General features: G+C 39.1%; 1 protein-coding gene across 3 annotated transcripts in view; it reads left to right on the top strand.

Moving 5' to 3' along the window:
- Fer (FER tyrosine kinase) overlaps positions 1-16138 on the top strand; it is a 328203-nt gene that overhangs the window by 77027 nt on the left and 235038 nt on the right. For all 3 annotated transcript variants that reach the window (XM_075952223.1, XM_075952224.1, XM_075952225.1), the window contains one exon: positions 15881-16003. In XM_075952223.1, the coding sequence (XP_075808338.1) occupies positions 15881-16003 (123 nt within the window). The remainder of the gene's footprint in view (positions 1-15880; positions 16004-16138) is intronic.

Genomic DNA, 16138 nt, shown 5'->3' with positions numbered 1-16138 from the left:
ATATTTAGTCTCAGAGCCATCTTGGCAATGTGGGCACTAAATGTGAGAGGGTAGGAATCATTGATATCACAACATTTAGACTAAAACGTTACTCTTGATTGAATTCTTTTTTTGTGAAGCAAGAGTATATTCAATTACAAATTATTAAATAAGCTTTTTTGCCATCTTGATTTTGTGTAAATTTGTGAGAGTTTTGAGAAATCCTAATTTTTTTAGTACTCTTCAAATATTTAAGGCAATTTAAAGTACTTTGTGAGTTGTGAAAACATGATTAAGACCCTATGTTCTTAAATATTTAAGCTCTCTCATGATTGTGTTTGGAGATTAGAAGCATTTTTTGCTAGGCATTATGTATGTTTATCCTTGTGTTGGAATTAAAAGTAGTAGATATTCTTTTCTTGGCATGCTATATTATTTTACTTGTTAAAATTTCCCTCTAATGAGTCAGACAAAAGTCCTCATGGATATAATTAATGTATTATTCAGAAATACTGTACAGTGGTGCAGATAATATATTGGGAGGATTATAGGATTAGTCCTTAGGAAGGGAGCTGGAATATTTAAAGCTGTCCAAATAGAATTGAAGGAACTAACACATTCTGTTCCACAAGACACATGTTCACAATGAAGCCTTGATTATCATAGAGGACTGATTACTGTTGAAGGAGATGAATATGTGGGTGTCTTCTGCATCAGATGATGATGGAGTTGAGGGCTTGGTGTCTTCTACATCAGAATGATGAGGGGGTTGAGGGCATGGTGGCCCTGCATCAGAATGATGAGGGAGTTGAGGGCATGGTGGCCCTGCATCAGAATGATGAGGGAGTTGAGGGCATGGTGTCCCTGCATCAGAATGATGAGGGGGTTGAGGGCATGGTGTCCCTGCATCAGAATGATGAGGGGGTTGAGGGCATGGTGTCCCTGCATCAGAATGATGAGGGGGTTGAGGGCATGGTGTCCCTGCATCAGATGATGAGGGGGTTGAGGGCATGGTGTCCCTGCATCAGAATGATGAGGGGGTTGAGGGCATGGTGTCCCTGCATCAGAATGGGAGTTGAGGGCATGGTGTCCCTGCATCAGAATGATGAGGGGGTTGAGGGCATGGTGTCCCTGCATCAGAATGATGAGGGGGTTGAGGGCATGGTGTCCCTGCATCAGATGATGAGGGGGTTGAGGGCATGGTGTCCCTGCATCAGAATGATGAGGGGGTTGAGGGCATGGTGTCCCTGCATCAGAATGATGAGGGGGTTGAAGGCATGGTGTCCCTGCATCAGAATGATGAGGGGGTTGAGGGCATGGTGTCCCTGCATCAGAATGATGAGGGAGTTGAAGGCATGGTGTCCCCTACATTAGAGAGGTTTTCCTAACAGTGGGTTGGAGCTGTTCCACAGGATGTTTATGACCTCTACCTGTACCTCTAACTTGAATTGCCCATGGATGTTTCAGTATAAGTCATCTGTAAGTAGTAGTTCTTATCTGGACTGTATTTGTCCTCCTTGGGACATTTGTCAACTGGGAACATTAGGTAGGGATGCTGCTGAGCATTCTGTCGTGTAAAGGGCAGCCTCTTAGGAAAAAGAATTTCTGACAACTGTTTCAGTAGTGTTGAGGTTGAGAACCCTGCTGTGAATGATAGTGAGCACATGATTCTCTTACAACACAGAATGATTGGTAGAACATACGGGTATGACATCCCATTCCTTAATTCATGTGCCCCATGTTAAAGAAGTAGTATCCATTGCTCCTGAGTTTTTGTTATTGCTACCTTGCTCCCCCGTAACTATTCATCAATGTGTTTTATGGTATATTTAAAGTTACAAGATTAATACTCCCAAGAAGTTAGTACAAAATTGATCATTTATTTTAATGAACAGTAAATAGAAAGAAAATATAGATGCTGGAAAATAATGTGGTGATTTTAAAAATAGCTACCTGTTAAGAGCTTGTGAGCAGAGATTTTGTGGCCAAATGATTTGTTTTATTGGCTTTCAGAGTACAATGAGAATAGAATTAGTTATCTCAACACATCACTATTTATTAATTCAATGATGAAACCTTGACCCCCCCCACACCCAGTAAATTAAAGATAATAATTCTGTGATAATGTAGTAGATTAGTTGCTTATTTCTTAACTAGGTAAAACTTTATCCACATTTCACTGAAGTGGATCTATTCAAGGTATGAATAGAAGATAGACAGACATGTGTATGTGTGTTTGTGTCTTTATGTATGTGTATTTTGCAGTGCTAAGGTTCAAATCAAGGGCTTCGGTGTGTTAGGCAAGACGTCTACTACTATTCTAGTTTACTTTCTGTAGTTGTGACAGATACCCTGACTAAAAGCTGCTTTGAGGCAGGGAGGGCTTGTTTAGCTTACAAGTTCAGGTTGTGATCGTCATTGAGGGAAGTCAAGGCAGGAACTTGAAGGCAGTCCTGCTTTACCATTCTACATAGTATTACCTCTGTCCATGGAGGTGAGAAGCAGTTGTTTGTAGGGAATTAAAGATCAGAAGTTATTTCCAAACGATGTTGTACTGGCTGGTTTTATGTGTCAACCTGACACAAGCTAGAGTCATCAGAGAAGAAGGAGGCTCAGTTGAGGAAATGCCTCCATGAGATCCAGGTGTAAGACATTTTCTCAATTAGTGATCTATGGGAGAGAACCGAGTCCACTGTGGGTGGTGCCATTCCTGGGCTTGATCCTGGCTTTTATAACAGAGCAGGCTAAGCAAGCCATGTGACAGCAAGCCAAGTGTACCACACCCCCATGGTTTTTGCATCAGCTCCTGCCTTTGGGATCCTGCCCTGTTTGAATTCTTGTCTTGAATTCCTTCAGTGATGAACAGCAATGTGGAAGTGTGACCTAAATGAACCCTTTCCTCCACAACTTTCTTTTTGGTCATGGTGTTTCATCACAGCAATAGAAACCCTAACTAAGACAAATGTGAATATCTGATAAAAGCCATCCAAAAAGTAATTGTGATTAATACCAGCGCTAAGGTTAAGGCTTTTATTTCTTTTGGTGGTATTTTCCAATCTTTAGCAAAGTCTCTTTAGTATGCTAATGCCTATCAATTATGACATTAAAATTCTACAAGATTGTGTAAAGTGCTGAATCTTTTGATCTAAAGTAAGGCCTAATCCCTAGGCTTTGTGTTTTTCAGTAAATTTTAAAGAGAATTTAGGATCACAACATATTTAGCTTTTCTAATAGAATATAAACATAGTCCCCTCACTGAGAAATAGTAATATGTAGAGAGGTAATTCTTTTGGATCTTGTGGAACCCAGGTTAGCAATGTATTTATAGAACTTGAGAATCAGGTCCATTTTGTTTTTGTAGAGCCTATGAACTAAGAGTAGGATTAATAGTTTAAAATGTTGAAAATATCAAAAACATTATTTTTGTGGTACATGAAAACTGTGTGAAACTTGAGCATCAGAGTACACAAGTAAAGTTTTATTAGTGCACAACCATGTTCATTTATCTGCCATCTGTGGGTGATTTCACATCAACAGAATCAGGTAGTTGCATCGTGACAGCAAGTATATGTGGCCCACAGTATAAGTCACAGTGACACAGTTAGTGGATGTGCACCATTTTGAGTGCCACACATCTTGATGTACTGCATACAGCATTTCATTTTTGTTACCAGTAGATGCCTATTGTGTCAAAAAAGAAGAGCAAATGGTTTTCAGATAACTGACCTTTCGGTACTGTGGACTGTTTTGTTAATGACTGATCTCTAATTAGACATAGCTAAAATTTTGTCAGGCTGTATTCAAGGAATATTTTTGAAATTGGTGACTTGAAAGCTTTGGGAAAATGTCAAAGAATTAGAAGGCAGGTGCTAGGATAGCTTGAGGAAAACACACGGTTTAAAAGAAATAGTTGGATTTGTTGGCTTGGAAGTAGAGGAGGTTGAGCTGAGTTTGAAACATTCAACAGAAACGTCTGACTGCTTGGTTATTTAGGAACCATCTTTTGTTCATCTTGAGAAAGGTTCGAAGATTTCAAGGACACCAATGAACATGACAGAGTAGACAGAGGAAAACCCACAAGGCCCCAACTCTACCAAAGATCTATAGGCAACTGAGGAAAAGCTGGGAACAGGAGGGGTGGTCTCTCCAGGGAACGGCACACCCATTCGTTAGCCAGTCCTAAGTGGGTAGCTCTGAAAACATACATACAAATAACATATGTACCGAACAGGGCATATTTAGGAATATAACACACACACACACACACACACAAACACATATTAAGCAAGCTCATGTTAAACAAGTACTCTGCTATCTAGGTATCTCCTAATCTAACTGGACAATATTTAAAGATTGACTAGTATGAAAAGGTAAACACTTCTAAAATGCCTGTTGTGGACAACAGGATTTTAAAACTTACATACAATTTTTTATTACATTAAATTTCCAATACTATTGTTTTAATTATGACGTTAGATTATTTTTTCAAAAACTGAAAAGGGTTGAATTGGCTTAAGTATCATGTTTCCGATATCTCTTTAAAATGTAGTTGTAGCACCAAAAGATTTTATGAAGGTTTTTTTATATCATGACACAAATATTTTTTATTTTATTTTTAAGACTATAATTACATTTCTCCCTTCCTTTTCATGAGCAAGGCTCTGGTTTCAAACCCCTCCATAGCTGGAAAAAATGCAATTAATACATACAGATATTAAAATTTATAAAACCTTACAAGAGGATATACATGAAAATCAGATAGGAAGTCATCTGTGTTTTCTCTTCCCATTTCCCCTTACCCCCATCCCACCCCACCCCCAAGTTCCCAATTTTTGCCCGGCAATCTTGTCCACTTCCAATATCCAGGAGGCTGACTATATGTTTTTCTTTGGGTTCACCTTTTTATTTAGCTTCTCTAGGATCACAAATTATAGGCTCAATGTCCTTTATTTATGGCTAGAAACCACTTATGAGTGAGTACATCCCATGTTCATTTTTTTGGGTCTGGGTTACCTCACTCAGGATAGTGTTTTCAATTTCCATCTATTTGCATGCAAAATTCAAGATGTCATTGTTTTTTACTGCTGAATAGTACTCTAGTATGTATATATTCCACACTTTCTTCATCCATTCTTCCATTGAAGGGCATCTAGGTTGTTTCCAGGTTCTGGCTATTACAAACAATGTTGCTATGAACATAGTTGAACAAATGCTTTTGTAATATGATAGGGCCTCTCTTGGTTATATTCCCAAGAGTGGTATTGCTGGGTCCTGAGGTAGGTTGATTCCGAATTTCCTGAGAAACCGAAACACTGATTTCCAAAGTGGTTGCACAAGTTTGCATTCTCACCAGCATGGATGAGTGTACCCCTTACTCCACAATTTCTCCAGCAGAGGCTATCATTGGTGTTTTTTTATTTTAGCCATTCTGACGGGTATAAGATGGTATCTTAAAGTTGTTTTGATTTGCATTTCCCTGATCGCTAAGGAGGTTGAGCATGACCTTAAGTGTCTTTTGGCCATTTGAACTTCTTCTGTTGAGAATTCTCTGTTCAGTTCAGTGCCCCATTTTTTAATTGGGATAATTAGCATTTTAAAGTCTAGTTTCTTGAGTTTTCTATATATTTTGGAGATCAGACCTTTGTCTGTTGCGGGGTTGGTGAAGATCTTCTCCCAGTCAGTAGGTTGCCTTTTTGTCTTAGTGACAGTGTCCTTTGCTTTACAGAAGCTTCTTAGTTTCAGGAGGTCCCATTTTGTGGTGCCTAGCTCCAAAAACCCAGATGTGAGTGTAGAACATGCAGTAACCACAGAAACCAGTGACGTATAAGCCCTTGGTTGGGGGATGGGGAGGGATAGCAGGATACAAGTGATAGAGAAGAAAGAAGCAGAATAATAAGGAGAGGACTCCAACTGGGAAGGAGTGAGGGACAAATAACACCAAGAATGAGGTTTTATAAAAGCCTCATAGGATCGTAGTTTATATGTACCTAAAATTATACACAGTATATAGAATGTATACACACGCACACACACACGCACACGCATGCACATTAATCTTAAAAGAAGTTAACACAGTTGACAGTGATCTGTGCAAGAGCCACAGATTAACAAAAACACCACTCCCCATCTTCAGGAAGTTAAACCTTGCCTACTTCTCCTCTCATAGGGCAGTTTGAAAATGATGGATGGAGCTTGCATTTCCATGTAACCAGGACCTGACAAAACCCCTCTACCTGTCAGAAAAAAAAAAACAAAACAAAATACCCCCTTTCTCATGGTTGGTCAGTGTAGTCCAAGTGACTTCTAAACCAATATAGATTATCAGTGTAATCATGGGTGCTTCTTAAGGCGACTGCTGCTGAAGAGTGTATATTGAGGACACAGCGCTCAGGTAATTACTGCTGGATCTGACCTGGAAGTCTTTTCCTGAAGTCTAGCTTCCATGGTTTCAGAAACACAACTTAAACTACTTTGAACAGGAAGAAACTAGTCTCATCCAGATGCAGCATCTATGTTCCAGGACAATTACCTGCGTGACAAGAAATGCATAGAGGTGCAAAAGGGAGCAATCATACTTGGGTGGTAGTCAAAGCTATCCAGCGGGATTAAGTCCCACTCAGTAAGAGAAAAATCATGCCTAGTGCTAGAAACTTAGCTCACTTCCCAGAGATAGTGGGGTCCTGGACCTGAGACAAGAATCTACTGTCGTCACTTTGCCAGACCATCATGATTTCTTACTATATCCCAAATCTTATCCTTATAACCACAGATGCGAGTAGCTATCATCTTTCATCAAAGCCTGTCTTTATAGCAAATGGGGGTCATTCCAGAAAACCACAGCTGGACATATAGAATCCAACAGACGGTGGTGAGCACGGCGCCAACAGAGACATCCGCATCACAGCTACAGCATCTGTGGCAAAGGGAACATGGAAAGAAAGGGTGGAAAGCATCTTAGAGCAGGAACACCAGAATGTTTGTGCTGAAACAGTTTCTCCAAGAATGGCTGTATTGGATAAAGTCCCCACCTTTTGACATTGCTATTATTGGATTTGTTAATCTGTATATTTAATTCCACTAGTATGATTTTTTTTTCCAAGATGAAATTTGGTATGGCAAACTTTGTGCATATGTTCAGTATTGTTATATTTTCCTGATTAATTGATCCCTTAATTAGAATTAAGGGATCTATTCTAATATCAACATGTAGCACAATGAAAATAGATTCATATCTAGCACCACGCATAAAATTCAAGTCCAAATGGATCAAAGACCTCAACATAAAGTCAACCACACTGAGTATCCTTTGGGATACTCCTTTTTTCAAGACAGAGTTTATCTCTTTTTTTTTAATTGTTTATATTGAGCTATATATTTCTCTCCACACCCCTCCCTCCATTTCTCCTTCCCTTCTACTCTCTCACATGGTCCCCATGCTCCCAATTTACTCAGATCTTGTCTTTTTCTACTTTCAACTTCCCAAGTAGATTAATTAGATCCATGTATGTCTCTCATAGGGTCCTCATTGTTGTCTAGATTCTCTGGGATTGTGATTTTTAGGCTGGATTTTCTTTGCTTTATGTCTAAAAGCCACTTATGAGTGAGTACATGTGATATTTGTCCTTCTGGGTCTGGGTTACCTCACTTAATATGGTGTTTTCTAGATCTACCCATTTGCCTTCAATTTTCAAGATGTCATTTTTTTTCTGCTGTGTAGTACTCCATTGTGTAAATGTACCACATTTTCCTTACCCATTCTTCAGCCGAGGGGTATTTAGGTTGTGTCCAGGTTCTGGCTATGACAAACAATGCTTCTGTGGACATAGTTGAGCACACGGTCAACAAGATAAAATGGCAGCCTACAGAATGGGAAAAGACCTTCACCAACCCCACATCAGACAGAGGGCTGATCTCCAGAATATACAAAGAACTCAAGAAATTGGTCATCAAATGAACAAATAATCCAGTTAAAAATGGGGTACAGACATAAACAGAACTCTCAACAGAGGAATCTAAAATGGCTGAAAGACATTTAAGGAAATGTTCAGCATCCTTAGCCATCAGAATAATATAAATCAAAACAACTCTGAGATTCCATCTTACACCTATAAGAATGATCAAGATCAAAAACTGATGACAACTTATGCTGTAGAGGATGTGGGGTAAAGGGAACACTCTTGCATTGCTGGTGGGAGTGCAAACTCCTTTGGATATCAGTATGGCGATTTCTCAGAAAATTAGGAAACAGCTTTCCTCAAGACCCAGCAATACCACTTTTGGGCATATACCCAAAAGATACTCAGTGTGGTTGACTTTATGTTGAGGTCTTTGATCCATTTGGACTTGAGTTTTATGCATGGTGCTAGATATGAATCTATTTTCATTGTGCTACATGTTGATATCCAGTTATACCAGGGCCATTTGTTGAAGATGCTTTCTTTTTTCCATTTGATTTTTTTTTTTTTTGCTTCTTTGTCAAAAGTCAGGTGTTTGTAGGTGTGTGGATTGATATCTGGGTCTTCTATTCGGTCCCATTGGTCCTCCTGTCTGTTCTTATGCCAATATCAGGCTGTTTTCAGTACTGTAGCTCTGTAGTAGAGTGTGAAGTCAGGGATTGTGATGCCTCCAGAAGTTCTTTTATTGTATAGGATTGTTTTGGCTACCCTGGATTTTTTTGCTTTTCCATATGAAGTTGAGTACTGTTCTTTCTAGGTCTGTGAAGAATTTTGCTGGGCATTGCATTGAATCTGTAGATTGCTTTTGGTAAGATTGCCATTCTTATTATGTTAATTCTTCCTACCCAAGAGCATGGGAGATCTTTCCACTTTCTGGTGTCTTCAATTTCTTTCTTCAAAGATTTAAAGTTCTTGTCATACAAGTTTTCCACTTGTTTGGTTACAGTTACTCTGAGATATTTTATGCTTATTTGCAGCTATTGTAAAGGATGGTGATGTTTCTCTGGTTTCTTTCTCAGCCTATTTATCATCTGTTTCCAATTTTGTGGAGTACAGGTTTTGAAATATGACCTAATGATTTTCTGGATTTCCTCTGTGTCTGTTGTTATGTACCCCTTTTCATTTCTGACTTTGTTAATTTGAATATTCTCTCTCTGCCTTTTGGTTAGTTTGTATAAAGTTTTGTTTATTGGGTTGCTTTTCTTGAAGAACCAAATCTTTGTCTCATTAATTCTTTGTATTGTTTTCTTTGTTTCTATTTTGTTGATTTCAGCTCTCAATTTGATTATTGCCTGCAATCTAGTTCTCCTGGGTGAGTTTACTTCTTTTTGTAGTAGAGTTTTCAGGTGTTCTGTTAACTCATTAGTATGGGAGTTCTTTATGTGGGCATTTAGTGCTTGACCTTTCTTCTTAATACTGCTTTCATTGTGTCCCATAAATTTGGGTATGTTGTGTGGTCATTTTCATTGAATTTTAGAAAGTCTTTAATTTCTTCCTTGACCCATTGATTATTCAGGTGAGCATTGTTTAATTTCCATGTGTTCGCGGGCTTTCTGGAATTAGTGTTGCTGTTAAATTCTAATTTTTTTCTAAAAAAAAATTAAAAGAAAATGAATTCTAATTTTAAGCAATGGTGATCCGTTGAAATATATGGGGTTATTTCAGGATTTATTTATTTATTTATTTATATTTTTTATTTTTTCTATCTGTTGAGGTTTACTTGACTTTGTTTTCTAGAGTCTCCTGATTGTGCTTCTCTCTTCAGTTAAGAACACTTTCCAGTCTTTCTTTCTTTGCTCTTAAATGAATTGTTTTTAGGTTATTGGGGTCATGAGAAGTTTTTTCTCTCCTTGAACTGTGGTAGGTAGTGTTGCTGGGTACAGTGGTTGATGTCAGCTGCTGTGGTCTTTTAGGACTGGAATGTACTGCTCCATGCTTTTCTGCCTCTCATAGTTTCCCCTGGGAAATCACGTGTTATTCTGATGGTTTTTTTTTTCCTTTATATGCGACTTGTGTTATTTTTCTTGCAACTTTTTGAAGAGTTTTTTCTTTGTTTATTCAGTGTTTCTGAGATGCTGTTGGGTGTTTCCTTTCTGGTCTTGTCTAGTTGGCATTTTATGTGCTTGTGTCTGTCAGTATGTCTTTGTTTTGGGAAATTTTCTCTGATCTTGTTAAAGCCATTGTCTTGGGATTCTTTCCCCTCTTTTGACTGTAATTCAAAGATTTGTTTCTTTGATGGTGTCTCACATTTCCTTTATGATTCTATCCTGTGCTTTAAATATTTTTCATTTTCTTTGTTTATTTCTTTTTAGAACCTTTACTTTGTCTTTGAGTCCTGATATTTTAACTTCTGCCTGATTCATTATACTTAAAAAGGCTTTCCCTTGAGTTTTCTAACTGGGATATTGAGTTTTCAGTCTGTCTTTATTTTGGCTTGCATTTTCTTCAATGCTCCAATCTCTACATTGAATTCAGTTTTCAAATCCTGATTTATCCTCCGTATTCATCCAGATGCATATTTATATTTTCTTGGAAATCACTTAGGTGTTTATTGTTATCCTCTTACAGTTCAATCAAGTCTTTATTTATGTCAGTTTTAAATTTCTTGAAGTTTTTGATAAAGTTTATGGTTGTTCTTTTAAATGCTGTGTCCTGGGGTTCATATAGGTAGTTCTCAATCGAATACACATCTATAGGACTAGTGGGTTTGATGGGAGACGTGCGGTTCTAGCCATTCATGTTGTTTTTGTTTCTGTGATGTGACCTGCTCATGTGTACTTCTTCCTTTGCTTGGGGCTGATGTGATAATCTGGCCTTCCTTAGATGGGCAGTGCACATGTTCTGTCTGAGCCAGGGCAAGTAAAACTGGTGAGCCATCTGCTTAGCTGGGCCAGACAAAGGTGGCTTACGGAGGGTGGTTCTGGGTCTCAGCTAGGCAAAGGGAGTTCACAAATGAAGAAAGTTCATGGACCCACGTCTGAACCTAGGCTTGTGGGGTTGCAAGTGGTGGAGGTTGGAGGACTGTCAGGGAAGGGCAGAAGCTACTTACACAGGAAAAGTGGTTTGCATACAGAGCTATGGACCATTATTAATGTCAGTGTTCTAATACTCCTGAGTTATGTAATTTATCTGACTCAGCTTTTTTTCCTTTTTGTATTTTAAGGTTTTATTGAAAATGAATATTGCTTAGAGTACATACAACATGTGAAAAATCAACTTAAAGTGAGAAAATATTTACTTTGGATCCAGGCTTCATTGCACAATAGTGACTCAGCTTTTTATTGATAGACATTTAGGTTGTTTTTAGTTGTTTGGATCCAGGTTTTGTGGGTCCTGAAGCTTATAAAATCAGAAAAATATCATTAGCGCCATAATATAGTCAGCTTTGGTTATTGCGTTTATGAATAGGACCTCAGTAAACATGTTTGTATTGTTGCCTTTATGTATTTCTGTGTTTACATAATTATTATAAACAACAATTTCTGATAGGTAGAATTCCTTAAGACAGACAGAGTAGTTAAGAGGAGGGATTCAGTATTTATGCTGCTTGGGCACTAATACCAGCCTTTATATCTATCAGCGATATGACTGTTGCCAAAATCCTCATATTTTTTATGCCTTAGTTTCCCAGGTATAAATGAAGGTAATAATACTTTATTGTGAGGATCATATGAATTTAAGTGCATATTAAAAACAGTCAAATGCTAATTATGTCTCCCTGTGTTGTTTTTAGATACTAACTGGTTTATTTTATAATACTGCATCATTTAAAAATACAGAGTAAACCCTTTAAATTGTTCCTGTTGTGTTTGCACATAAAGCCTATATAATGGCATTATGACGAAGGAGCTCTTCCATTTGCTATCTTATTGCTGTGTAAACTGTAATTGCTAAAATATATTTCTCCTTCTCTCCTTCACTTAATTCATTTACTCTGGGTTTTATTTTTTTAAAGAGGACTAGTGGAAATGAAAGGCTTTCTTCAAATAATTTAATAATTTCATTCTTTTCAGTCTTGTCTCTCTTGCTTTGAAATCTGTGTAGTAAAAGTTTAGTTTCCTGAGGTCGTTTATTTCTTGTTACTTCCCTAGTGTTTCAGAGAGTTGCTGAGGCAAGAACTGTCTTCAGTAAAGAGCTGCTTAGCTGAGTGATTGAGAAGAGGAGGAATTAGAGAACAGAAGAGATAGGAAAGGGCTGTAGAGGAGAAAGCCAAGAGCATGAGAGAGGGGACTGGCAGAGCTCCCGTCTGCTTCAGTTCCTTCTCCTTCCAGCTGTTTGCTTTTCTCCTCCATGGCCTTTTCCTGCTGGCCCATTCTGTTTATTTTACTTCTTTGTTTTCTTTTTCATTATCTGAATATAGTGATACATTTTCAAGCCTAAGTAGTTTTTCACTACTTGATTCAGTCTACAGATGAAGATTTGAAATGAGATTTTTATTTGATTCATTGAGATTTCAATTTTCAGCATTACTGTTTGGTTCTGCTTCAGAATCTCATTATCGAATTGCTCTTTACTATTCTGATGTTGCATGGCCAGCTTATTTGTTATTTTGAATTAAGACTCTGTGGTTCTGATTAGATGGGAATGAAGAATTAGTTGCGATTAATTACATACCAGAGCTACTAAAGCAAAATTTTGCTTTGCTGGGATACTTGATGCTGGTCAGCTAGAGCTGAGAAATTAGCAGTGTTTAAGAAGAGACCAGCATCACTGAAGTGAAATCTTCTGGGAAGTGATTCCTGAGAGCACAGAGAAGCTGTGTTCCAGGGACAGCCAGGGTTGTGCCTCATGCTGGCAGCGGACTTGGTATGTGTAAGAGTCACCGAGGTGGTACTAGTTTTGGAGGGATGAAGGGGTCATGGAGAGCAGCTGAGGCTGGGCACTGTGAGAGAACAGGAGAGGCCATTGGTGAAGGTGCAGCCTCAGTGGCAGGTGAAGGCCCAGGACTGAAGGGGTCAGCAAAAAAGTTGAGGCTTGGCACCATGAAGAGAACCTATGAGAGGTTATTGGTGAAAGTGCAGTCCATTTGCAGCAAGGGACCCCCACATTTTAGAGATGCCAGAACCATCAGGAACAGCAGCAGCAGTGGAGTGGAGGCAGCCGGTGCCTTGAAGACAAGCTGTGTGTGCTGCGGAGAGCGGAGCTGGAGAAGCGACTCAGGCCCTTTGCTGGAGTCTAGAAGATCGAGAGTGGAGCCCAGATAGTTGGATATTGAGTTATTTATACTCCTGGAGTTTAGTTTTGTTTGGGTAAGATTGTGACAGTGCCCTGGTTCTTCTGTCTTAAAGAAGATATTTAATTTTGATTTTAAAGGAGTCCACAGATAAAAGATTTGGACTTTTAAAAGAGATTGGATATTTTAAAAAGATTGAAATTTTAAGGACTGAATTTTTAAGATTGGAGGATTTTTAAAATTATTTATGATTTTAATGTGAGATCTTGGGGATGAATAAGAAAGGAAAGGATGTGGCTTACTAGTGATGTGTTTGTGTCAAGTTGAAAAGGGGTCGGTTGTACTGGCTGTTTTTGTGTGCCAGTTTGACACAAGTTAGAGTCATCAGAGGAAGGAGCCTCAGCTGAGGAAATGCCTCCTTGAGACCCAGCTGTAAGGTATTTTGTCAATCAGTATCATTGAGGGAGAGCACAGCCCATGGAGGGTGGTGCCATCTCTGGGCTGCTGGTGCTGGGTTCTAAAAGAAGGTGGGATCGCTTCTCGGCCTTTTGGCTAAGATCAAGTGTAAAAGAAGGTGGGCTGAGCAAAATATGACAAGCAAGTCAGTAAGCAGCTCCTCTCCATGGCCTCTGCCTCTGGATCAGCTCCTGCTTTTGGAATCCTGCCCTGACTTTCTTCAGTGATGAATAGCAATGTTGAAACATAAGCCAAATAAACCCTTTCTTCCCCAGCTTGCTTTTTGGTCATTCATGGTTTTTGTTGTTGTTGTTTGTTTGTTTTTCCCCAGTGATGGAAGCCCTAAGACATGTGGTATAGATTCTTGAGGCCAAGTCAGGTCCCTAAGTGTCTTTACCTTCTGACCATCTTGCTAGCCCATTCTGTTTATTTTACATTTTTTTTATTATCTGAATATAGTGACATTTTTTCAGGCCTAAGTAGTCTTTCACTATTTGATCAGTCTATAGATTAAGATTTGAGTTTTTTTTTAATTGATTAATTGAGCCTTTAATTTTCAGTATAACTGTTTGGTTCTTTTTCAGATTCTCATTAATGAATTGTTCTTTCATGTTCTATATTACGTTCCTTAATTTAGTCAACTGTTTATTTGTATCCTCTTTAAATTCATCGATCATTTTTAAAATCAGTCTTTTGAATTCTTTGTCTACATATCATTCATTTAGACATTTTTGGAGTAATTTGCTATGAAATCAGGGACTTTTGGAGAACAATTGCTGGCTGTTTTTCATGTTTCTTGAGCTCCTATGTTTCAATTTATACATCTGTAGGGATGTATAAATGTAAAGAATGTCTCTCTTACACTTTTTAATGTTATTATTAGCATACATTATAATATTGCAGTTTGGCTATGGTATTTCATATATGTATGATGCTATAAAGAATGGTCTACAGATGGGGCACTCTGGCTCATTCCCCCTAGTTAGCAGGGTGTGCTCCAGGGAATGGGGACGGTCCATATGAAATCCTTTGTAGGTGCCATTCCTCCTGTCATTTGTCACTCTGCTGTTGCTAAGTGCTGACTGTCTGGGCACAGGACTCGAGGCTCCTTCCAGTTGTGGTTTCTTGGAGCTGGATTAGCAGCTGGGGGTTGTGGTGTCCTTTATCTGTAATATCTGGAAAGGTTTGCCTGTGATTAGGTCGTGGGTAGAGAATAAAGGACAGTTTCTCTCAACTGGGATGGTGTGTATGTAGCTAGCAGCAAAGCCCCCTCCCCAAAGTCTTTGAGGTGCTGGCCTCAATCCCCAGTGGTGTCGAAGAAGGAGAAAAGCAAGGCACAGTGACTATATAGGTTCAAATCAGATATAGAAATACTGTGAACCAGTTAAGAACAACAGCTACATTACTGATGAGAATAGAAAAGAAGGGCAAAAATAATATAGACTCTGAAATGTTAAAAATTAATAAGATAAAGCAAGGGAAGAAATGGATGAATGATTTGTGAGAGAAGATATGTCAAAGAGAGGGAAAACCAATGAAAAATAAATGCAATTATATAAAAAGCAAGAAAAATATTGAACAACATGAAAGTGTTTGAAAGTCCTGTTGTCAAGGTTCTTGGACTGGAGAAGCTTCTGGACTATTTAATGACTGGAAACTAGTGGGTGGCATGGCAGGCCTGCTGTAGGAGTTCTGCTGGGCATTCCGAGGACATGCTGTTTTAGCAGGGTTGTCTGTGTTCACTCACTCCATAGGCTTACCGTATTTGTACCACACCCCCATTATCTTGAGATGTTCATGGACTAGTCACTCCAGAGACCCCCTAATTTGTGAACCCAGAGGGCATGGTAATGTCCAAAATATAGCACAATGCCTGAAGGATTGGGGGAGGAAGTTCTGGCTGGGCTCATGTAGGGAATGGGGAGAGCATAGGAATGTGGCAGCCTTCCTTTCCTTCCTCAGATGTGGCCAAGCTGACACGGGCAGCTGCTGTCGTTCTTTGAGAGCCGGACACCCTGACTACTGTTCCCTCTGTGGTTCTTACGCTGTTGTTTAAACCTTTTCTTAGGGTTATAACAGAATAGCCCCCATTCTACAGCTGTGACTCATGGCATCCCCCACTTTGTCCCCGCCACATGGCAGAGTAGCCCCAGGGTCTCTGACTTGTGAGTGTCTTAAGTGTTGTGATACCTTGAGTAGTTTGGTTCCTAAGGATAGGCGCCTTCTCCAGATAGCACCTCATGGCCACACTGAGAGATGGGCATATGCAGATGAGCGTATTTAGTGTGTTATTGATAATGGTGACTTCTCCTTCCAGGTTGAAGACTTTAGCAGAAGAGCTCACGCAGACACAGCAGATGCTTTTACACAAGGAGGAGGCTGTCCTGGAGCTGGAGAAGAGGATTGAAGAATCTTCTGAGACCTGTGAAAAGAAGTCTGAGTGAGTACCAGAGATACCGTCTGAAAGAGTAGAGGCGAAAGCATGTATTTTTGCAAAAATACTTGCTACATGCTGGTGTGGATATAGCATTTCCAGAAATGGAAGTTTTCATTTTAAAACAGTGGAATTTTGTGT

Source organism: Microtus pennsylvanicus, chromosome 17 (assembly GCF_037038515.1).
Source record: "Microtus pennsylvanicus isolate mMicPen1 chromosome 17, mMicPen1.hap1, whole genome shotgun sequence".
Taxonomy (NCBI): Eukaryota; Metazoa; Chordata; class Mammalia; order Rodentia; family Cricetidae; genus Microtus; species Microtus pennsylvanicus.
The sequence above is the reverse complement of the archived record's forward strand: the minus strand, read 5'-3'. Positions and strand labels throughout refer to the sequence as shown.